Consider the following 23103-nt stretch of genomic DNA (forward strand, 5'->3'; position numbering starts at 1 on the left):
TTATCTTTTTAGTGCTTTCTGGACACTTCCAAACCTGCCCATCTTTCCTGGGAGCGCTGGTGACACAACCAGCCCCAAGACAGAGGGGGAGCTTCAAGCACTTAAAATTCCTGCCACATCCCTGCACTTTCTTATTCTTCCTCATCCTACAAACATCCCAGCCCCTGCCATTCTCTCTCCATGCTGCGGTGTCAAACCGGGGAGGGTATAGATATGCCACAGCAGGCCTCCAGGCAAGACCTGAAGCCTTTACCCTGCAGCCAGTTTTCAAACCCAGGTCCTCTGTACCAGGCTGTGTGCAAAGCTGATGGCAAACCACCCACCCTGATTCCAGCTGCAAAGAGGATGGCTTAGTGCCACAGCCATGTGTGCTGCAGAATAAATGCAGAGAGCTGGAACAGTGACTGTGACCATGCTAGAGGCAGAGGCACTGGAAACAGAGCATCCAGCTAGAGAATACTGTGTTGTGCAAATTCACTTTCAGGATATAATCCTTAGCTTTAATCCCAGTAACTTTATCCAAACTATATAGTCTTGATTTTCTGTATCCTTATATCCCTGAATAGCTGCACAACTTCCTTTAGGAGAATATTAATGGCACCTGGCATTGAAATAAAAGTAGATTAATCCCAGTATCCCTTAAGTGTAGGAACTTTGCTAAAGGTTTTTAGCTAGTCTCTTAATCCCTTTTCAAACATCTTATTTATGGATGTGAATGAAATGGAGTTTTACTGAGTTGTGCCTCATATGAGCAGCGTTACTTACACCCCAGAATAGAAGGTGTTTGTTCACCTTCTCACAGCAGCTCTACGCAGTACTGCAATCTCACAGCGTATTGCCTCGTGGTTTATTCCTTGTATGCACACCGCATGTTAACAGCTGTTTCTTTTCAGCTGTAGGAGAGCTCTCAAGTAAGCACGCTGTAGCTAAACAATAAACTGGCAGTCCACAATGCCTTAAAGGAAAGTGATAACATTAATTGAACAAACTGTCAAGACATCACAGCTACACACTACAGGGATTAGGGAGTCTGTGTCCCATGTCCAGGTGATCTCAGCCCAGAAAAATGCCATCTGTTACCATCCCCCTGCTGCTGTAGTCCTGCGGTAGGGAAGGAAGGAAGGAAAGACGGGGTCAGGACCACATTGTCAGCTAAGACATCAGAAAACCTGTGCACTGTGCTACTGCCCAAGTTGTGATATTGCCCCTTGGAACAGTACAGAGCATAACATGTTTTTGTTTTTCCACAGATGATGGTGCAGAGCTGTGATGTGGTGTGATGTGAGGACTTTCACTTACACACAGTTTCAGATTAGTATTTTGGAAAGCTGCAACCTCTGGCTTTTTCTGGCTCACTAATCATTCCCTCTTAAGTTCCTTATTCTTTGATTACCAATTTGCTTGCATACTTCTTTCACAGATAGACAAATAAAGAAATTCACAAGTCTGATTACAAATTTTAATTCTATTTACAGGAAATAAACGTACTCTTGAACAGCACACAGCAGATGAGTAAAACTATTTGAAACGCAATCTACACAAAATGAAACAAAACCTGAGCACTTTAAAAAAAACAAAAAGATGAGACCAGAGAGCCCTTTTAAAGGCTAAACGCTCATCATACGAGGTGCAATACTCATAGACATCAGTTCTTGGAAGAGGAGCTTGCAGGCATAGGGCATTCGAACCAAAGATATCTGAAAAGAGATTTCAAAAGGCTTGTGATAAGCACCCCAAAATCATCAACTTCCACCACCCTCTACACAAATCACTTGGCAAGTTTTTGGCTCAAAAGTGAATCTGAAGTTACCCATGAAAACACTTAACAGGAGTTACTCACAGACAGTAACAAAGCAAGAGGAAAGCTAGAAACTGTCTGTAGAAGCTACAGAGCAGCTAGCCAGAACACATTTTTAATGAAAAACCTGCAGCCAAGGGAGCTGATCTTAAACAAGGGAACATGCGCATAACAAAGTGTGCCCGATGTGCAGTAGATGCAGTTAAGATTTCCAACACACATCTCTTCAGTAACCCCAATGCCACTGTTAAGAGTCGCTAAAGTCCCTAGCAGGACAAGCCTGTTTAAGGCAACTATTTTTATCTCCGATGCCACTCTCCCCTGACATAGTTCTGTAACCAAGTTCTGTACACACTACAGAGCGCTTTTTTTTGATTTTTTTTTTTTTTTAAAAGTGCAACACAAAAGACCTCCCATGGGGACCCAGCTCTGCAAGCATAAATATCTTAATGGGGGCAGTCACAAGGGCAATGGCTCTGAATTCCCATGATTCTGGCTTAAGAAGACCACACGTACCTGAGTCTTATTACGACATCCCCGGCACTCATAGGTATGAGTCCTTGTGTTTGCAATCGCCATGATCCCACAGAGGTTACAGACATGAACTTGGTATGGGTCTGAAGCTTCAAACAATCTTTCTCTCAAGAACTGGGCTGCTCCATGGGCAATCTGGCAATCTCGTTCCATTTCTCCAAAACGAAGGCCACCATCACTGAAAAAAAAAAAGAGGAAAAAAAAGTCTCAACTTTTGAGTTCATTGGCAAAATACGTCAGTTCTTAGTGGCAGAACAAGTAACTTATCAGAAACACAACAGCAGTATTACAAGGCAGGAGTAAAGCTCTGCATTAATTTTCCTGTAACAACTCAGAATAAAACTGGTAGGGAGAATGCGAACACGGTAATTTGTAACTGCTGCTGAGCATTTCTAAAGCAGATGTCAGACAGCGAACAGCACAGCACAACTGTAGAGCAAAATGAGGTAAACAATTAAATCATTCTCTGCTTATCTGTGGTGGATTTAACCCTGGCTAGCTGCCGGGTGCCTACCAAGCAGCACTCTCCCCCATGTTGACAGGATGGGGAAAAAGTAAGATGGAAAAGCTCGTGGGTCAACATAAAAACAGGGAGATCACTTACCCATTACCATCACAGCTAAAACAGACTCAGCTGGAGAAAGTGAGTTTAATTTATTGCCCATTAAAAATGGAGTAGGATGGTGAGAAACAAGGACAAAACTGAAAACATCTCCTGTACCTTCTTCCCAGACTCAACTTTGCTCCTTCACTCCCAACTCCTTCCTCCCCTCCCTGTGGTCACAGGGGGAACGGCAGCTGCATTCAGTCCGTAACAGCTCCTTTCTGCCACACATTCCTCCTCACACTTTTTCTCTGCTCCAGCATGGGGTCCTTCCCATGGGATAGTCCTTCACAAACTGCTCCAGCCTCAGCCCTTCCCACGGGGTATAATCTTTCAGGAACAGATTGCTGCAGCATAGGTCCCCCCCCAGATCACAGCTCTTGCCAGGAGCCTGCTCCAGCATTGGCTTTCCACAGGCTGGAGGTGGTCTGGCATGGTCCCCCATGAACTTGCAGGGGGACCAACCTGCTTCACCATGGGCTGCAGCGGAAAGCTCTGCTCTAGTGCCTGGAACACCTGCTCCCCCTCCTTCACTGAGCTGGGTATCTGCAGGGCTGTTGCCTTCACATTTCCTCACTCTTCTCTCACAGCTGCTGCACACTGGTTTTTACCCTTTCTTAAGTATGTTACCACAGAGGCACCACCGGCATCGCTGATGGGCTCAGCTTTGGCCAGTGGTGGATCTGTTGGAGCCAGCTGTAATTGGCTGCGTCCAGCACAGGGTCCCTGGTCCTTTCTCAGAGAGGCCATCCCAGCAGTACCTCCTGCTACCAAAACCTTGACACCTGCACCCAGTACATCATCTTAAGCCAAACACACAAAAATGGGTAGCTAACTGGGGTGAGCTAATGAAGTTCTAGCTGCAAAGCTGAGGCAACTAATTTTTAGGGCTAAAAACATCAGTGAAAAAGAAAACACTGTATAGAAACTAATAAACATCCTTACCGAGATCTACCTTCCATGGGCTGTCTGTTAAGTATCTGGATTGGCCCTCTTGCACGAGAATGGATTTTGTCATCTACCATGTGCTTCAACCGCTGATAATATGTAGGACCGATGAAGATCTGTGATGTGATTTTGCGACCAGTGAAGCCATTGTAGAGGACCTGAAACAGTCAATGCAATCACTGAATCATAAGCCTTACTATCCATCAAATGTATATTAAAAAAGTTATAGTGAATTGATATTTTTATTATACCTCATTTCCTCTTAGATGATAGCCATAATCTGATAAAAGATTGGAAATCTTCTGCACGTTCACAGCATCATTAAAAGGTGTAGCATCACCAATTTCTCCCTTGTTTGCAGACACCTACAGAGAAGATATTTGCAAAAGCTTGTCAGATTTCTGAAGGACTGGTTAGACAGCACTAAGCTGCTTCAGTTTTAACTCTTAATGCCAGAACTTGAGCTTCCATGCCTGTGACAGTACCCTCTCTTGGTTGTTTATCAGCTATACAATTTATAGTGAGATTCTTTAAAATGCCCAGTATCATCAATATTGCTACCCCTTTTTCTAGGTCACAGGAAATATTTGGAATAAAAGCAACAGATCAGACTGCACACTTTTAAGTCTGACATGCTGGACAAAATTTACAGGACTGTTGGTCTTCCCCAACAAACCTGCTTTTGCTATCAAGTAACTGGAGAACAATCCTTATTTTTTAGTGGATCAACACCTACTAAGGAGTAGTATCTTTACCAAAAATAAAATAAAATAAAATAAAAAAATCACATTGCTTAGACATGCAGTGTAAAAGATTCCTCTTACCTTCCCCTGAAGACACTCAATCAAGTGACCAATGGTCATACGGGAAGGGATGGCATGGGGGTTGATAATTATATCAGGTGTGATGCCTTCACAGGTGAAAGGCATATCCTAGAACAGGGAAACAGAGTCAGTACTTCCCAGAATATCAGCTTTAAGATAAGCAGTTGCATGGATTCAGATTAGAACTTTTAAAGCATTTCAAAGGCACTGAAGTACCATGTAAGAAGCAGCTGTGTCCCCTTCTAAACATACTTTAGCTAAATTTAAGTCAATGTGCCCAAGTACATATTCCACAGACAACTCACTGAAGGCAGTTCCAACGCTAAGAAGATCAGAGATAAAATGTTAAGAAGGAAAGAGAAAAAAAAAAATAATTACCTCTTGCCTGTACTGGATACCACAAGTTCCTTTCTGACCATGTCTGCTGGCAAATTTATCTCCAATTTGTGGGATTCTCACAGAGCGTACCTGTAAGCCATAGGAAAATATTCAATTGGTAATTTAAATACAGAACAAAAATAATTAAAAGTAGAAAGCACACACATCAGTGCTCACCCTAATCTTGCAGAACTTGTATCCTTCCTGGTTAAGGGTTACCATGACCTGATCTACAATGCCAGTTTCACTAGTTCGCAGAAAAGTGCTACAGTCTCTCTTTGTGAAACGTCTGTTAGTGCTTTCCAGTTCGTCTTCGTTTTCTGGCAGCGTTACTGTTTTGCCAATGATCACATCATCCCCAGACACACGTACCCCAGGTGCTATCAAACCATCATCATCAAGTTTGTCATAGATTGCATGTCTCATACCTTGGGGAAAAAAGAGAAAAAGAAGTTCGACTCCCAAATTTTTCAACATACTGACTTTGATGTTCTGTAGAAATTCAGCAAATCTGCTTGCAACTTTAGATGACTGCTAAAATGTCTAAAGACAATTTTATGCAAATACCTCACACTGATGTATTATGCTATTAATACAGACATTTCTGCTATTTTATAGGTCCCAAAATAAAGACTGAATCAGTTTGACAGCAGTAACAATCTCACCCACAAAAATTTCATTTAAAACCTCAGCCTTCATACTCTCCTGTGTATTACCTTGACAAGTTTCACGTGTAGGCTTTTCGAAGACTTCCTCTTGGTCATATCCTTTTTTAGATTCTTGCTCTTTGTATGAGCGGTAGAACACAGATCTGAAACAAAGTTACAAAGCCTTCTCCAGTGAAGCCAGCATCATTTTTTCCTCATCTGTGCATCTCAATTTCACTGGAATCATCCTTTTACCACTATTATGGCTACTGTTACTAACGACAACCAAAACAAATAATGTTCATATGCCACACCGCCTTTCCTCTAAAGTCTTGTTAATCTGACCATCACGGGGGAGGACGACACAGGGGAAGGTGGGGATGGACACAAAACCAAAAAACACCTCACCAAACAAAAAAGCTTCAGATGGCATTTTGCTGGTCACTTTTCATATACTGCCAAAGTACCTATAGATAGCACGCTATTTTTTGATGAATGGCAGAGACTTTTGGACATCTCAGAAGTATTTATTCCTAAAGATTATTCATATTTTCACCATACCATTTTCGTATTACTTTTCTCCTTATACCTGCCATTTTGCAAGCATTTTTAGGCTTCTGCTGCTACCTTGCAGTACCACACTCACTACAACCGAGCTGTAGTGGAAAACTTTCAATTTAAACAGGCTTTTTTCTGGGGCTTTAGGGGTTTTTGTTTGCTGCATCAGTTGCCAGCACACCAAAGCCACAGCCTTTCAGATAAGTATTATCCACATTTAATTGTTCTACTGCACACAGGAGGTTCTAGAAAAGATTCATGTGAGCCATAGAAGTCTAATAGTCTCATACTTATTCTGCATTGGAAGGCAGTAGATCCAAGATACCAAGCACACACTTCTGGGGCTCAACTTGGACAAAAGAAGAAAATGAGCAAGACTAGAAACCCATTGACCAGCTATACAGCTAAGCACAGCCATCTAAAAACTATAATGCACAAAGTCACATCAGTTGTCCCAACAGCAGGGTCTACTAAGGAGAGGAACCTGCCAATCTTTACTGGTGCAATTGTCACGCTACTGAGGACAAGACTGTATTACAAAGCTGCAATATTGCCATTAAGGAGTTCATAACTGTTTTCATAACTGGCAAGAGTTATATGAAAATATAACAGCAAGGAGTCCAAATATTTTTTCATTTAACTATCGTACAAAGAACAGTAAACGTAGTAAAGATCCAAATGAAAGAGTTGGGAAGACAAAGTGGGAAGTCAGGTTACACAAAGGATGAACCGTTCCTCACTGTGTTTTGCTAAGATGTGCATTTCACCATTTTCACTGTGCTGCTCTCTCCACCCCCATTAAAAAAAAAAAAAAAAAAGAAAGAAAGAAAGAAAGAAAAAAATACTAAAGTGCTTCTCAGGTTAGAAAGATCTGGAAAATAGTGTCTTCCAGTATAAGATAAACTTTTATTGAGCCTCTGGACAATTCAGTATACCTTTTTTTTTCCCCCCTTCTCTTCCAAGCAGTTAAAAAAAATTACAAAGTCTTACCTGAAGAAGCCTCTGTCAACAGCAGAACGGTTCATGATGACAGAGTCCTCCTGGTTATAGCCCGTGTACGACGCAATGGCTACAATCGAGTTGATACCTATAATACACAGAACAAATACTTTGACAGGATGCACACATACCAAACAGGCATTACTTGTAACTCTGTAAGCTGTATTCTCTACAGTGAAGCTGTTCTGTGCTTTCTAAAATAAAATCTCCACATCTCACACACAAAACCCATGTAGTATCACCAAGTGCAACTTTGGGTAGAAAAGAGTCAAGAGTGACCCCTTGTGAAGAACTAGCAAATACAGATACAGCAAATGCATTTTTTTCCAGTTAAGATTTTAACAGACTTATATGGATGAAGTGATTTCAGCTGCAACATGAGCAACATTATTTTTTGCAGTCTAGGTGCCCAGCTACAAGTTAACTTTTAACTTACAATTAATTTTTAAATTACACGCATTTGCTAAATATTCAGGTATTCTACACACAACATTTGTAACATAGTTTAAACTAAACCGTAGTATTTTTATTTAATAACTTCTTTAATATTTAAATTTTTATTTTTAATTATTAATATTTAATTATTAAATAAACATTAACTAACAACATACCTGCTGGTAACTCTCTAAATCGCAAATACTCCATGGAGCGTGTAGTTACAAGGGGCTTCTGAGGATAATACAACACGTGTGCCAGTGTATCCATACGAACATGAAAGTTTGTAATGTAAACTCCCATAGCCTGTTTACCCATAGCAGACTGGTATGTGTTCCTGGGAGACTAGACAGACAAGGGAAGATCAGTATATATGTATGTAAAGCTCTTTACATATACATCTGTGGGTTTTCTATCAACTTTAAAAGCAGGATGTCAGAAGTGATGCACTGACCTGGTTGTGATCAGGGAAAGGGATAATAGATGCACATACTCCCAGGATCATAGATGGGTGAATCTCACAATGTGTGTATGTTGAACAATATGCCACACCTTTCTCTTGCAAGTCATCGGGAGTCATTGCCAGCATCACAGTCTCTTCTTCCAGCGTATCGATGTACTCTACTACACCGCTGGCCACGAGATCCTGCCAACTGAATAACCAGTGTCTGAAATACTCAGCTAACATAAAATTATTCTCTTCAGCAGCAACAAGAACAAGGCCTTCCCTAGCTTATTATTACTAGCACTGCCTCAGTGTGATAAAAAAATTAATTAAACTAATAAAAAATAATTAGGCAGAGAAAGCATCTTTGTGCTGCACAAAGCTTTAAACATTTCTCTCTCCAAGCTGAGGGAACTTGCAGCTTCCAAAATGGAAAATTAGACTCGCAGTGAATTTCAGGAGCACATCTCACCTGTAATTGTTATACTCTCGTTCCTTCAGCTGGTCAATATGCCTCTTCTTCAACAGCAACTTCTGTTTTTCCACAATTAAAAGAGGTCGACAAATTCTGCCTGCATCAGTATAGATGCGGATTTCTCGCTCACGAATATCTCTAATCATTGAGACCTGTACAAGAAAGCAGCACTCCATGAGTACAAAGTCTTAGCTGCAATCAGAACTACAGAAAACAAAATAGGATAACAAAGCTCCCTAAAGCAAAGACCTCAGAGGTGCTAGCAGCAACACAGAACATTAACACTCCTACAAACAGAAGCATTTCAAAAGACTGTTTTCAACTGTTTTTTTCAACTGGATCCTCTCTAAAAAAAACAAAATCCAACCCCCAAAACGAATAAAACAACCCCACAACCAAACAAGAAACCACACACAACGTCAAACAAACAAACAAACCAACCCAAAAAGGACCAACCCCCCCAAAATTCCTAAAACAAAAAAATTCCAGGCAATGTGAAGTATATTCAGAAAGAGACTTGCAAATAATGCTGTTTGGAACTTGCAAAATAGTATCAAGACATCATTCTCATCTAAAAATACACCCAAACTCTATGTAAAATTTATACCTCTGACACAATGATGTCCATCTGACGACGGAGCTTCCTTAGGGTATTCATGAGCTGCTCTGGATCTTTGTGTATTCCTACCCAGCAGCCATTAACAAAGATCTTGGTAGCACTAGAAAAAGGGAAAACCAAACAAATAAAACAAAAACCCCAAACACTTGAAATGTTGTGCAGGAGCAAAAGCTTAGGTCTGTTTAAATGATTTCACTTGCACATACTCAGCTATTGCTGCTGGAGATATTTCTTCCAAGTTTTCCATACTCCATTCTTCCAAGAATTCCAAAATTGGGGATGGCTGAGACCCCACAGAAATGTAAGCCATCAGGGCTAAGTTCTTCACAAGTCCTACTGCATGACCCTAGTAGAAACACAAAGTTAATTTGCATTTCCAAATAAAGAGATCCCCCAAGAAGATGCAAGGACTTAAAACTTCAAGTCCTCAAGGAACTGGACACAAAACATGCTATGTAGAAAGTACTTCATTAATTTCTACCATTCAAATTCAGAGTTAGCTACAAGGCTAAATATTCATGTCAGCAGTTTTTTTAAAAAATAAAACAAGTGCAAGTGATCATCAGAAGTGCCACGGCTATAAAATGACTAGCAGATAAAAGCAGTTAGACATGACTAAGTACTGACATAAATATTACTTCTGTTACCTCTGGGGTTTCAGCAGGGCAAACCATCCCCCACAGCGTATTGTGCAGCTGTCTGGGCTTGGCTAGTTTACCATCTCTACCAATTGGAGAATTCAGGCGTCTCAGATGGGAAAGTGTAGATGCAAAAGTCAGACGGTTTAACACCTACGTGTAGTAAGGAATTCAGTCAGTCAACGTTTAAGTGTGTTGTGGACAGGCATCATGATACATTAGAGCAAAGGATCAATGCCCTCTAGAAATGATGTACTTGAACTAAAATAGCTCTGATTTTTGTTAGCTACACTTTTCAGTTCACCTCCACTAATCTTAGACTAAGTTTACCCTTAAAATCTCAAGCTCCTAACCGGTGTTGTAATGGCAGAAGTCTTCAGGGCATGCTTATACCACAGCAAAGCCCAGCATAAACACAGTTATCCAAGCAGAGAGCTGGTTTTTGTAGTATAGCTTACTCTGATCAGGTAACTAGAATGAGTGATACTTATAAAAATACTTTTTAAGCTGTGTTTTCACCAGGAGGGGCTGCCAGTACAATGATACAGATCTTTTCAAACTTAGTTTGAAACACTAAAACCATTTAGTTGTCACAAGCAAATCAGCATTTACATTCTTCTCCGAGTCTGCTCAAGGCTTCTCAAAAATTTAAGAAAATTTATTTTTACAGCCTGAAATGTGAGAGTTTATTTAAAAAGCAAACCAGCCCCTCCTACACCAACAACATAACATCCAGGGACAGCTACCATCTTTGCCCCTTTCCTAAGTCTGCTCTCCCCAAATTAATGATCTCACCAGGGCTCCTGACAACAAAATGTGCTAGCATTAAAAACTGTCACCTCTTTCCTGTTTCCACTTTTATGAGAAACAGGCTCAACTAAGCACTTCTCTGGGCTAATAAAATTAGTGCTCATCGTCATTAGCTGTGGAATAAATAACTTATATTACAAGGTGTCACTCAAGTTTCTTTAACCACCTGTGAAGCACTGGAAGTAATTAAAGTGAAGAAATCCATCCTCCCTAAAGGTTCCCTGGGACTAGGACTTGACCAGGCACACAAGCATATGCTGTAACACAAGAAGCCTTTACAAGACTTACACCAACTGTTTAGCAGTGAACACAACAGCTAAAGCCAAAACCAAACAACAACAAACCCCCCCCCAAACCCCACACTGGGCTCAACTATTTGGATCTTCATCTGTTTCAGCTATGAAAGCTTCCTTTTAAAAATGGTTCTGTTTAACATACAATATTCACGGCTGCCAAGCAGTATTAAACTCTTCCATGATATAGCTTCACTCCTCTGTAAACTGACAAGTATTACCATGCCTTATTCAGCTATTGTACCTGAGATACTCCTGCTCTGGCCTGATGAGCTTTCTTCTGGTCACCCCAGTTGCCAGTTGCCAACGAATACTTCAAACCATCTGAAATAATTCTTGTTTTAATTGCCAGCTCCAAGTTGAAATCTTTCCCTCTGTCAATAAACTTTTGTGCATATATTCTCACTTCCTTCAGTAAATTCTTAAACATTCTGTAGAAGAAGATGCCAAGAAACATGATTAAACAGTACAGTAGCAATTCAGCTTACTCAGCACTACTTGGAAAAAATGTCGCTGGCCTCCTGAAAAGAAGCAAGTCATTTGTAACTAGAGGAGGAGGAGGAAAAAAAACCACAACAAATTAACCTGTTTGTGAACATGCACAAAATATGCTTCAAAACAAGTTGATGCTAACCACTTACTGTTAAAGTACCCACTCCACAAAAAAGTCTAATCAGATACAGGCTGTGCTGCCAAAGACCGGCTATCAGAGGCAGCAGAATAGTCTGACTAATTTAGAAGCACAGACTTGGCAATGCCTCTACCATTAATTATGTCCAAAGAAAATGTATAAATTATAATTACCCTCTGAACAGGAAAGCTAACAGTGGCCCAGCAAGATCCAGTCTTTTGTTGCCATAATGATCTCTGTCATCAAGCTCTCTTCTTCCCAGTGCTGCCAGCAACAATCTATGAACCATATACCTAAGCAAAAGATAGTTTATATTTTAAACTGACAGCGGACAGTCACAACAAAGATTACATGCTTTCATAGATATATCAAGTGAACTGTTTCCTAGAGGCTGTCCATTCTAGATCTTTAGGATACTTATGTCCTAAAACAGACCTCTTCAGCACCTATGTCCTTAGAGGTGAATGACACACTGGAAGTTCAGGTAACTACTGAGAGAAGTTAAATTTTTACATCATGATGATAATGCATCTTCTGCTACATGTCTGTCCTGTACTGTAATACAGGCTATGTTTAAGCTCATAGAATCAAGTGTAAAATGGTAAGTCTCCTGAAGCTACAGTTCATCTGCATACCAATGAGCAGCGATCAAAAGGATGTGCTAGTAATTTTAGAGTGGGTCTACATTACAGACAGCTTATCAGTAATTATCTACACATTAGTTATCAACTTCTATGTGTGGTCCATGCAAAGTGATGTCAAAGAATCATCAATTACATTCATATCTAACTTAAGATCCAGAATGTGTTAGAGGCTTATCACTGACATCATACCTAACTTAAGATTCAGAACATGCTAGAGGCTTTTTTTGTTTAATTTTTTTTCCTGTTATCAGCATTTGCATTTTCTCAGCTATGAAAATATACCAGTGCCCTTAAGTTTATCACTGAGTATCCAGAAAGCTGAAGTTAAAAACAAACTACCATTCAGTGCATTCTTCCAGCCATGTATGTGAATAAAATCTGTGTTCAGGGGCCATGTGCAGATGTGTGACAAAAAATATTGACATACCCTAGAAAATAGGCCTTTTTGGTTTCACAGAAGTCACTGACACCAACGTGCGGGAGCATTTCTTTCTGCAAGACTTCTTTAGCATACTTGATTCTCTTTTCTTTGGTGACACCTGGCTTTGCACCTCTTGACCCAATAAAGTTTAGAGCAACATTTTGCTCCTGAATGACAAATGCTTCATCCAGAGAAGGTTTGACCTAATGCACAAAATACAGCAAAATCCTGTAGTATCTAGTGGCTGTTGCAGTTGAAAGAAACTATGCAGTAGTTTGCTAACGATTCTTTTCAGGAACTGCTAATTACCAATCCAGTTCTTTCTGGCTTTACTGTAGTAGCTCTTTCAAGAGCAGCAGAAAACAGCAAGGGAGCACGCAGGAAGCACACAAAAATAGTTTAGACATCTGAAAATAGTTCTCATTCAACTACATTCTAGGCCTGTTGCTGTTTCAGGTATAAATCAGGATTTTACAATTAGTCAATGGCAGCAGGATAAGACCCTACCTCTCCAAATACATATTAACTCTTTGAAATGTCCATTGCACTCTGTTCACTTAAAATACTCATTAGAATAGGCTTAGGCAGAGAACTTTTGACATTTCCAACAGGCATCCCACAAAAATAATAAAGTAATAAATTTAAATTGGAAAACGAACAGTACTTTGAATGATGATTAGCCACACCTACACATCACCAAATGTCAAGCCAGGATATAACTTATTTAACATATGTTACCATTTCCATCATTTCTGGATCTTCAAAATCATATATGATGTGCTCTAAAATGTCCCTGTCAGACACAAAGCCTAGTGCACGGAAGACAATTATGATGGGGACTTCTTGTTTGATATATGGCAAAGTCGCTACAATGCGCTGACCAATAGCACTCTTCTTCGCACCCTGAAAAGATGGGGAAAAACATATATTAGTCTTAAATGACCTTGCCTTTAATAAAAGTGTATCTCTCTGGATTTGGATGATGCATCGTAAGTGTATTTATTCAAGCACTGCAGGAAACCATGACTTCTCAGCAGGCCAGCTAAGGAGCTATTCTGAAACTTTACTCCAGTAGTGATTTTTTTATTTTAAAAACATTTCTAACTTTAGAAGTCTGCAAAAACTTGGAAGGTTTTTGCTGATACAAAGGAATTTAAGTACTACTACTTGTTCACCCATATGGATCATTTTTCTCCCTTTGTGTATTTGCAAAGAGCAATCCTATCCACGTTTCCTTCTGTCAGCTTCAGCCCAGCTTTTCTAATCCACTATGTAAGACTCTCCATTCTTGCAATTATTCAATAGCTGCTCCCTCCTCCCAGAAAGAAACAAACACTGTGGAATGCTGAGGGACAACCATTAAAGAGTGCCCCAGCCATCAGGAGCTAGAGTGGTGTAAGGCTTCTATTAAAGTTACTCTTGGAAGATGCCTGGGAGTTTCCAAACATCAGTGCAATGGTAAATGGGTACTGGTACCTTCTGCTTTTGAAGTGATGAACAGCACTTACTGCCCCTCACAGGTGGCACAATTAGATGTTAAATATGAATTAATATGTGGTCTGCAAAACACATCTAAACACTAGCTTGGCTGTCAGCAAAGACAGGGTCCCTGCTCCTTGTTCTCATCCTTTGTCAAAAAAAACCAGGACTCAGCTTCTCTGGATTTTCTAAAAACTCATTTACAGTAATACTAAAATTGTTTTTTAGCCTTGCTCTAAAACCTGCCACAAATGGAGTCTTCATTTCAATCCTCAAATTATTTGTCCCAGAGACAGGCATAACCTGTGACAAACAATATATTTCCATTTAATTTTACCTTCTTTACAACTTAGCATCAGAAGCAATCTCTTCTCAAAATCCCAAAGGTAAGTAACACGAAGAGAAAGGACAGTAACAGAACTCCTAACACAATCTTTGTTGTAAGCCCCAGGGCAGGGGTAATTAACGCTTAGGCATACCTGCCCACCTCTGGCCAGCATGCTAACCCATATAGTACTTGTTGGTCGAGAGGAATTTTCCAGACAAGATCTGCACTCTCCTGTGTACGCATATTTTGAATCTTTCTTTGCAAACACATACACTGTGTTTGTAGCCATTTTCTCTTGAGCAATCAGAACCTGTGTTAGAAACAAAAACATTAGTAAATAACTGACAAAAGGGCATGTTGAAAGTAACAAGCACAGTGCTTTAGGTGCCTTAAGAGCACCGCACAGCCTGAAGTCAATTTGCCAAACTCAAATGGATTACACTACATTTTAAAAATATAGTATTAAGCAAAACATACACCTAGATAAGATAGAATAAACAAAACAAAAGCCTCTGAGAACACTGTTCTCTATGATGTACTTACCACATCTACTAGCTGTGCTGAGACACTTTTGTTAGCTTTAGGCACAACACTGATAAAGCACTTCGCTGTTTCCAAGGCCAAAGCAGTACAGAGGCATTTAAATTTTAATCCCAGCTCTGACAGTCAAAGCCAGATTATTTTTTTTCCTCCCCAAGAAAAAAAATACAATTCTATTTCTTTTGCTGTGTTTGCCCAAGTGTCAGTTACAAAAAACCCAGCAGTTTCATTAGCGAGGCACAAGCGTGGTCAGGATATGATTTTGCTAAAGATGAATCCACAGCAACGGAGGGAAGAACCTATTCTTAGAACAAAATGTATCTACACAGCTGTGAACAAACTGGAGGAGATTCTTGAGTGAAGTACCCCATATTAGAGTGCATGCTCCTCTGCAATGTTGAAAATGGAAAGGAAAATATCTAGAATACTTAGTGGCATTCAACGCAAAACATTCGTGAAACTGAAGGGATGCATACCTCAGAGAAGAAAAGGTGTCTCAATAGCTGACAGAGGACTAAAAGCCCATCTTTTTATAAGATCACAAGCGCCTAGAGTAACCTTGATACACTGGAATAAAAGTGCTTCTCCTTATGGCAAAACGTATTGAAACAAGTAACAGAACTTTGAGTGTCTAAAGATGGCTGTGGAAGGTATAATCCCTTACCTTTTCTGATCCATTAATGATAAAGTAGCCACCAGGATCAAGCGGGCATTCATTCAGTTCACAAAGATCACGGTCAGTTAAGCCATTCAACAAACAGTATGTTGAACGTAACATAATAGGAATTTTTCCTATAAAAGTTTTCTGATGCTGTGTCTGTAACTGATCCTCCCCTTCTTTAATAACTGTTTTAGTTATATCCACATACAAGGGGGCTGAATACCTACAGAATGAAAACACCACTGTGTTATCTGTCAGTTATTACTCGAGGTTGTACAGAAGATAATGAATGCAGTTATTCAAGCACTCACTGGTATATTAACCATTATTACCAAATCATCACCTGGACTTAACAACTAGACATCAAAATATAAATACAGCAGTAATTATTACATTTTCAAGGCACTAATAAATTGAAAAAGACTATCAATAAATAATGCAGAGCCAGTCCTTCTTTGTGTTTATCCACCACAGAGTTCATTCTTACGTAAGGTTTCTCAGTCTGGCTTCATTGGGCATCATAGGTGAGGGTGCTCCATCTCTTTCCCAATGTGTAGGTTTGGAGAGATAGATTTGTTCAAACTTCAAAAGATACCGGGGCTGGAAAATAAAAAGACATTTACCTGTACTGGAAGAAACATCCATTTTGGTTGTTCAAGAGTGGCCCTAGAGTTTAACAATCAATGCTGCCACATGTCCTCAGCTGAAGGTACGAAAACAATCCCCCTCCAGATGACTAGATCAAAAAACTACTCAAAGCAAAGGGTTTATGAAAGACATATCCTGCTTGACAAACCTGATCTCCTTCTACAAGACTATTTACCTAGTGGATGAGGGCTGTGGATGTTGTCTACCTGGACCTTAGTAAAGCCTTTGACACTGTCTCCTACAGCATTCTCCTGAAGGAAATGGCTGCTCATGGCAGGTATACTTTATGCTGGGTAAAAAGCTGGCTGGACAGCCAAGCCCAAGGAGCGGAGGTAAATGGAGTTACATCTGGCTGGCAACCAGTCACAAGTGGTCTTCCCCAGGGCTTAGTGTTTGGGCCAGTTCTGTTTAGTAACTTCATCAATGATCTGGAAGACACGATTGAGCGCACCCTCAGTAAGCTTGCAGATGACACCAAGTTGCAGGGGACTGCTGATCTGCTTGAGGGCAGGCAGGCTCTGCAGAGGGGTCTGGATGGGCTGGATCAATGGGCTGAGGCCAGTTGCATGAGGTTCAACAGGGAGAAGTGCCGGGTCCTGCCCCTGGGTCACAACAACCCCACACAACACTACAGGCTGGGGAGAGTGGCTGGAAAGCTGCCTGGTGGGAAAGGCCCTGGGGGTGCTGGCTGGTGGCCAGATGAATGTGAGCCAGCGTGTGCCCAGGTGGCCAAGGAGGCCAACAGCAGCCTGGCTTGTGTCAGAAACAGTGTGGCCAGCAGGGCCAGGGCAGTGATTGTCTCCCTGTACTTGGCACTGATGAAGCTGCACCTCGAATCCTGTTTTGGGCCCCTCACTACAAAGAAGACGTTGAGGTGCTGGAGCATGTCCAGAGAAGGGCAACAAAGCTGGTGAAGGGTCTGGAGCACAAGTCTTAGGGAGGAGCACCTAAGGGAACTGGGGCTGTTTAGCCTGGAGAAGAGCAGACTCAGGAGGGACCTTGTTGCTCTCTACAGCTGCCTGAAAGGAGGTTGTAGGCAGGTGGGGGCCGGTCTCTTCTCCCAGATAACTAGCAAGAGGATAAGAGAAAACAGCCTCAACTTGCAGCAGGGGAGGTTTAGATGGGGTATTAAAAAAAATTTCTTCACTGAAAGGGTGGTCAAGCATTAGAACTGGCTGCCCAGGGAGGTGGTAGAATCACTACCCCTGGAGGTATTTTAAAAAAATGCCTATAAGTGGCACTTAGGGACATGGTTTAGTGGTGGACTTGGCAGTCATGGGTTAACAGTTGGACTTGATGATCTCAAAGGTCTCTTCCAACCTAAATGAGTCTATGATTCTATAATTTCTGAACACCTCATTAATGAAAAAAACAAAAGAGACTGAAGGGTCAAAAACATTGGTAAGAGAAGAATAAAGTACCCGAAAAGGTCTTCTTCCTATAAAGTAGCTAACAAACTCAAAATCTTCCAAGTCTGTGAATATATTAACAAACAGAATATGCCATGCATATGTCTACTTTGATATTTATTATGTAAATAAATAAAACTGTTGGGTTTATGACACAAAAAGGTGAATCTGCTTCAACACATACGAGATAGTGACATATCAAACAAGGCGTGAGGCTTCATAAAGCTTTGCTCCCATGTATAAAACATCTCAATAGCTTTATTTCAGTTCCACATAAATCTTTTCAAGTGTTACAGTGAAACTGGGTGGATGAAAGGACAGATACCTTTCAGCAACCAAACAATTCTCATGTTCTTCACTTTGCTCTGAGAGCCACTCACTCCTCAGAATCCTAGTGCAAGGAGATTTAGAGCATTCAGTTCACCTTGCATTTAAAATAAAGTGGTAAAAGTTTTAAAACAATACTCAAAGTGCACTTGTGTATCTGGTAGGGGGAGTTAGAACTTAAAAGCAAGCCAGCAGTTACCCAACAGTAGCTTTGTTCAAGTGTTTCATATGTGCGGTCTCAGTCCTGATGCACAAGCATGCCGAGGCAGCTTGGCTCTTGGCCTCCTTACATGTAAAATGACCTAGAGACGAGCCACGCTACTCACGAAGCGTTCCTTCACAGACCAAAATCCACACATGCAAAGAAACATAAGCAGATCACCAGACCTGCATGTATACAGCTTGAAGAAAGCGTTGTACAAGCCTTTCAAGTTGCTATTTCCCACCATGTCCCTTTGCAGAATAGAAACTAACACAAATAAAGAACTACAGTGCTGCCACCCCACCTAAGTATCTGCCTAGAAGCCAGCTGAGAGTATCTATTAATAAAACAAAACTTGAATTCCATGCAGGTGTTTTACCTTATCTCAGCCATAAGGACTCTGCTGCAGCACACCACCAAAGCAACACTTGCTCTAGCAGAGCAAGCTCCAATGCAGAGAAAAAAATGTTGGCTTATGGTTCATGTCACAAGTGGCTTTAGCCTTTCTAAAATGTATTTTCAAGTGCTTATATTCAGCCTTTTCTTTGGACTCATTATTAAAGGCTAAGGTGCAAATTATCTATCCCATACGTTTTGTCTTGCACAGAGGCACAGAAACCACCTTTTTAACATCTGTGCTAAGTGGTTTTGTTTCCTCTAGAGATTAAACGGATTATTGCATCAATTCATTAAAAACCCCACAGCTTTCAGACAAACTGAAGAGTCATTGCTGCTCTATCCCCAAGATATACTAGTAACTAGCACTCTCCATTCACTATATTCTCTCTCACTTACTATTAACTAAAACCGTTACTGGAGAAGAATAACCGTTATCAATAACTGAAAACACAGCAAGTTGGGTAAGAACAGTTCTTAGGATGATTCTATAGGATCAGTTTTAAGACTTGAATTGTTAGAAAGACCTGAAAACAATCTGATATTTATAAGGCACAAAAGCTTCCTATAATAGTAGGTAGCAGAGCCTCGTTGGCAAATATTTTGTAGGTCAAAAATTTTCTCTCAATTCTTACCCAAAGAAATACCTTTTTCCAGGATTTGCATAGTACCAAGTCTCCCAAGTTCTCAGGCAAGCACTCAAAGAGAACACATTTACTGTGATTCCTATCTCTGAACACAGTTGTTAAACCCTCTGATGTGCTCTAAATTGCCTTCAAAATTTGAGGCTGAAGTGTCAGGAGAAAGAAACAAAAAGTCTAATTAATCCTATATACTCAGCCTCCTTAAATTAATCCAGTATCTTCAAACAAGGCAAGAGATTGCTAGCAAGTGACTCTGAAGGAAAAAGCAAGTTTCCTCTTTCTCATATCTAGACTTTTTCCTAAGAACTTTAATTTGCTAAATAAGAGTAAGACACTAACCTCTCTGATTTGAGAAAGTAAAATAGTAGCCTTTGGGCAAAAAGAAGCCAGGAAGAAATGATGCTTGCAATCTGAACCATAATCACTTACAGTGCATTTAGCAACTACAGAACTGCACGGCTAGAGAATTCCACAATAATATCCACAGAATAACAGAAGAATCAATAAAAAGAATTACAGGGAGATAAATGCTTAAGAACAGTTTGTCTAACAAAGAAACTAAAAGAAATCTGTTATTCTCTCTACAGGATAGCTGTCTGCCAACCAAAAGATACAAAGGAACAGCCAAAATATGTAACACATTCGATGCTTGGGTGTCCTAAAGTTCCATTAAATCTCTAGAGGGAAGTAGCAAGGTAGTGACTGACAGCAGGGCAACAGATCATCACTATTTGCACTTATGGAACAGGGATCACACCACACGAGGGACACAGATGAAAGCACCACAGACACTGTAGAAGGTGGACACACCTCCTACACACATTGTAGAAGAGCCGTCATGCAGCATAGACCTTAGATAATTTGTTCTCCTTTTGGAATGTCGTGCCAATGGAAGGTGACAAGCAATGGCACTCTGAAAACTTGGACCTAATTTTGGCCAAAGAAAGCTAACAGAGAACTCTTCAGCTATAAACCTTTATTGCCACAGTAAAGCTACTGAAAATCAAAATCCCACCAAAATATCGTTTGCTTTTGGCTATCTGACTTGCTCAGTAGAGCAAGTAGTAGCATCCCTGTCAATGCGGTTGCATACAGTAACTGACAACATGAGCTGCAGCAGCCAGTTGTTCTTGGACATCTCACAATGCAACCAACAAATTCTCAACTCAACCAGCAAGAGAGAGTAACTCTACAGGAGAGGAAAGTTTGATTCTACAGATAACAAAGCTCTTGCACATGTTTCTCAGCCATGTACCCAACTATCTGGAAACTTGTCCACGTATCTCAGACTCCAAGGAGTTCATACTTATGTCCTATTGACTACATAAGCAGTGTCATAACTCAGACTTATTTCTGTCTCTTGGGTTGGGGGGGTTGAATAAAACCCACCTAAAATAATTTTACATTGTAAATACACATCACCTTTGCTGGAGGTCTCCACTTACCGGCTCTTCCACTTCTCCTGTGGCATGCTGGGCTTCAGCTTGTAAATCAATTGGTGGAGCATCTTCAACAATTCTCTGCACAGACATCTGAATAAACTCATCAAAAGAATCCAACTGTTGCCTGACTAAACCCTTTTCATCAAAATAGGAGCTAAAAAAAAAAAAGCCATTAATGAATAAGAGATCTTAATTTTATTCATGTACTTCATACATCAACAAACTTAAGATATATTACAAAATTATCCAAACTCCATGAAATACAGTACAGAATCAAACACATTCACTTCTCCTGAGGTAAGAGTTTCAAACACAGATGCTCAAAAATGTTTAACAATTCTCTCACTGCTTGAAAGACAGACATGCTGCCACCGTTTGTCTGAGCCACAACTCTACGCACAATCTACTTAAATTAGAAGGGAAGCATCATGACAAACCTCAGCAAAAGCAGCTTCCACTGAAGTTTTCAATAATGTACGTAAACTACTTTAACTGTTTTTGCAAGCTGCAGTAATCTGAGTGCATGCCCCTAAGTCAGTAACAATTCTCAGAACTTTCCTTAGCTTGGATACCCTCTGTTCCAGTCACACAGAGATTCCCAGCTTCACTCCTCCAGATTTGCCTTAGCCTTTGTGTCACCTAGCTTCAACCCAGCACAACCTAACAGTAAAAATCAAAGTCTAAATTGGGAGACCCACATCCTAACTTTTAATGGGATGACCTAAACATGTCTGCTGCATTAGCTCCTACCAGCAAGCTCCTCTACCTCACATTCCTGAAGCCAGCCAGGGAACCTGCACTGCCTCAGCTTCTGCCCCATTGCTGCCAAGATCTCTAGAGAAAACGTAAGAACTATCTCCCTATCAATAACTTCGGGCTTCACCAAAGAAGACAACACACCCTTGGCTATAATTCTGTTGCCACAGTGAATCTTGCTGGCACACTCCCCTATCGCACAAGGGGAAAGAGGAAGGGCAATCTGTATCACAGAACAATTAAGGTTAGAAAGGACCCCTGGAGTCCCTTCACCCTGCTCAAGCAACGTCACCTAGAGCTGACTGCCCAAGACCATGTCCAGAGAGGTTTTGAATACTACCAAGGATGGAGACAGAGACTCTGGGGAACCCACACCAGTGCTTGGTCACCTTCACAGCAAAAGAAGTGTTTCATCATATGGAGTGATGTGCAGCTTTGGCTGAAGGACTTCCCTTAATTACCTCTCACCTGACTGAAAGCAAAGGTAGCACTTTCCACTGGGCTGCAAAAGAAAAGATCTCCTTCTGCCTCCAAAGTTTCTCATCTCTGCTCTCCATCCAGATTGCCTATGGGACCAAACCCACGGGTCTGTTCTTTCATTTGCATCTGCTACTCTAAGGCACCAGTCATACACATTTTACAAATTATGCACTTAGCAAGAAAAACACTTTTTACTCAGTTCCACACAGCATCCCACTCTTTAACAGTCACAAGGAGCTGCAAGGCCTGTTCACGTCTCGCTAGAAAAACACTAACACAGTGAAAAAGCCAAGTATCTATTTTCTCATACCAGCATCAGCTGTGAGGGTGGTGGGCAAAAGCACATGCTTGGTATGGAATCAAAATCACTTCTTACTTCATTCAAAACAGCGTATCCTATCCCACCAGGGATCAGTAGGGCTTCTTAACCCCTGACAACCCTGCTGCTTCTGCTTAAAGCCCTTCTGCTCTGAACATGCTACAACACACCATATTCAGCATAACCAAGCCTGCAGCTTCTGTGACGTGTAGTGAACGAACTGGATGTCACCTATAAGCCCAAGGGCTCATATAGCTGAAGTGTGAGGAAAAGTAAGTTTTAGCAGCTCACCTAATAACAATCCAGCAGGCTTCTTGCCACAAGTCGGGGGTGATTTCATCATCGTCTTCATCATACTGCATATCTGCCGTGGAAGCACAACACTTAAGCCCAGCTCCCATCACCTCCGCATCCCTCCTCACCTGCTGAGGCGACGCCGGCACACGGCGACCGAAGGGATCCTGAGGGACCCCCCGGCACCCCCCCGGCAGCCCAGAAACCCCACCGTGCCCCCCACCCCCGCCGCCCCGCTCCCTCCCTCCCTCCCCGCCGGCCTGAACCGCGGAAAGGGCCCAGCGGGGAACGGCCCGCAGCCGCGGCACCCTCACCTTCATCGGCGTCGTACATGGTGGCGGCGGGATGAGCCGCGGGAGGCGGCGGCCGAAAGCGGGACTCGGAGGGGCTTGGGGGCTCGGCGGGGAACGGCGCCCAAGGGCCCGGGACTGCAGCGGCGCGAGCGCGGCACGGCGGCGCCTGCGCACCTCACGCGCG

General features: G+C 41.4%; 2 protein-coding genes across 2 annotated transcripts in view; one reads left to right on the forward strand and one right to left on the reverse strand.

Annotated features, from left to right (window-relative positions):
* IGFBP7 (insulin like growth factor binding protein 7) overlaps positions 1 to 1450 on the forward strand; it is a 17897-nt gene extending 16447 nt beyond the window's left edge. Inside the window, exon 5 of the mRNA XM_080397601.1 lies at positions 1251 to 1450. Within this exon, the coding sequence (XP_080253727.1) occupies positions 1251 to 1270 (20 nt within the window). The 3' untranslated portion in view covers positions 1271 to 1450. The remainder of the gene's footprint in view (positions 1 to 1250) is intronic.
* POLR2B (RNA polymerase II subunit B) lies at positions 1446 to 23097 on the reverse strand. The gene is made up of 25 exons (XM_080397281.1): positions 22941 to 23097; positions 22624 to 22696; positions 20781 to 20931; positions 16197 to 16309; positions 15713 to 15932; positions 14660 to 14818; positions 13440 to 13604; positions 12708 to 12904; positions 11810 to 11929; positions 11250 to 11436; positions 9912 to 10055; positions 9471 to 9610; positions 9253 to 9364; positions 8643 to 8797; positions 8180 to 8378; positions 7902 to 8070; positions 7282 to 7378; positions 5803 to 5897; positions 5264 to 5514; positions 5087 to 5176; positions 4709 to 4816; positions 4136 to 4249; positions 3882 to 4042; positions 2315 to 2510; positions 1446 to 1697 (listed from the first exon to the last, which is right to left on the reverse strand). The coding sequence occupies exons 1-25, from the start codon at positions 22957 to 22959 to the stop codon at positions 1608 to 1610; spliced, it is 3525 nt and encodes a 1174-aa protein (XP_080253407.1). The 5' UTR covers positions 22960 to 23097; the 3' UTR covers positions 1446 to 1607.
* Between the last annotated feature and the right edge of the window lie 6 nt (positions 23098 to 23103).

Source organism: Falco punctatus (assembly GCF_963210335.1).
Source record: "Falco punctatus genome assembly, chromosome: 1".
NCBI lineage: Eukaryota > Metazoa > Chordata > Aves > Falconiformes > Falconidae > Falco > Falco punctatus.